This window comes from Mastomys coucha, chromosome X (assembly GCF_008632895.1).
Source record: "Mastomys coucha isolate ucsf_1 chromosome X, UCSF_Mcou_1, whole genome shotgun sequence".
NCBI classification, from domain to species: domain Eukaryota; kingdom Metazoa; phylum Chordata; class Mammalia; order Rodentia; family Muridae; genus Mastomys; species Mastomys coucha.
Window position 1 is genome coordinate 111,018,775 of NC_045030.1, and position 2,045 is coordinate 111,020,819.

Sequence of the window (2,045 nt, forward strand, 5' to 3'; positions counted from 1 at the left end):
CCATTCCCCACCTTGTCACTTCATTGTCTCGCATCTACTTAGAGTACACAAGGTATAGGAAGAATGCCTTTTTGAAATTTTGAGACAATGCTTAAAAGGTTTTCTAGTGTGCTATTGTGGGTGCTTCTATAGTAAGCACTCCATTTTCATTATCAATGTGTCATCTATAGTACGGTCAATAACATACTACTACAAATATGTTTGACATGAAAGAAAAGAATATTAAAAGATCCATATCTAATTCCAGGATTTGACAATACCCTTTTATTTACTTAAAGGCAACATCGCACAAACTGTAGATATTCCCTTATAAGGCTTGAAAACTGTCTATATGGGAGGATACTTATGAATAGTACATATTTGTAGAGCTCTGTCTATTCTGGCAATTTTACTGACTAATGTGTACACTGTAGTTCTTAATATTGAGCTGAATGATAACTGGATACTTAATTGGGTCATCATTTGTTGCTCTATTTAAATTTTGAAATTTAGTTCTTTTAACCTTTATTTGTTAATTAATATTTTAGATACCATACAAAAGAATTTTTTTATTGTGACTATAATACCTTTGTTGCTGCAACCAAATTCCTGACAAAGACATGATTTAAGGAATGGCTTGTTTTGTTTTACAGTTTAAAAAAGAAAGTAGTCTATCATGATGGAGAGGGCATAGTTGCAGTTTACACTATGTTCATAGTCAGGAAGCAGAACATGGAAAGAAGTATTTACGCCTACTTTCAATTACACAACCCAGTGACTCATTTCTTCAGCAAAGTTCTACCTCATAAAGGTTCAAGATCCTTCTAAAAAGCATGTTATCTGGAGGAGAAATCGGTCAAAGAATGAGTTTTCTTAACCATCATTTAATTATCCAGTTCTTTTAATTATACAATCTTGAAAGAATACCATTTATTCTGTTTTACTTTTTAAATGAATATTTAGAGAATGTAATTGTACCTTAAACATTCCAATATATTATGGGGCCATTCTTCCATGAAAATATTATTTTAAAGCAATTCTTCAAGATTTATAAGGTATTTTAGCCATTCTACTCACATGACAATATCCCATATCATAACTAAAAGTATCTAAAAATTTTAACCTAGATTTTGAAAGTACACAATTTACCAAAACTTATTTGTTAGCCAAATAAATATGTTTTGCCAGTTTATGAATCTTTCAGTTTATTCTTGCTATATACTCATTTTAATGAAAATTACAGAAATTCCATACTAGCACTGGGTTAAAAATTTGTGTATCATAGATACCTTTCATTGTTTCTTTTCCTAGTGCAAGGGTGTGACTAAGATGTGTCAGTACATAATTTCTCTGCCACCTGATCTTCCTAAACCAGAAAAACAAATTCCAAGACCTGCTCCCCATGAAGATAGACCACCTAAGGTGCAAGTGGTAAGCAATTTTAAACAAAGATTTGCCACTAATATAAAGTTATAATAAAAGATTTTAAAATATCTGTAATATTTTCTTTAAGAAAGATCACATGGCTATTTTTTTAATTTTTAATTTTAATATTTTCCAGTAAATATACTATACAGCATATAATAACTCAATTTAATATGTAGTCATTATGTTAATTTGAAATAAATTCATTATATAATGGTGAATTTAAATACCAGCATTATTACCATTCAGATATTGTTGAATTTGGATGGCCACAAGATTTCAGGTATTGAAGGTAAAAATGAATATAATTTTCTTAAAATTCTGGTTATGTTAAGAGGGTGTAGTTCTATAAAAATAATACTATTTTTAAATTACAGATGATTTATAACTAATTAAATTTTATGTTCTTGCCAGTATTTGTTGTGTGTATGTATGTGTGCATGCATGTTGTGTTTATGTATAAAATGAGTTTTCTTTCTTGTTCCTGTTTCTGCTAGAATCATAGAATTAATAATTTATTTTAATAGCTGTTTTCTTATATACTATATTGTGTCTATTACCTTTATTTTTAAAAGTTCATCATTATTAAAATTTTTCTAACTTTAAAATGTTAAATTTTATTTTAGAAAAGTACATATGAT

General features: G+C 28.4%; 1 protein-coding gene across 1 annotated transcript in view; it reads left to right on the plus strand.

Moving 5' to 3' along the window:
* LOC116088239 overlaps positions 1 to 2,045 on the plus strand; it is a 204,696-nt gene that overhangs the window by 113,024 nt on the left and 89,627 nt on the right. Inside the window, exon 8 of the mRNA XM_031367023.1 lies at positions 1,291 to 1,410. Within this exon, the coding sequence (XP_031222883.1) occupies positions 1,291 to 1,410 (120 nt within the window). The remainder of the gene's footprint in view (positions 1 to 1,290; positions 1,411 to 2,045) is intronic.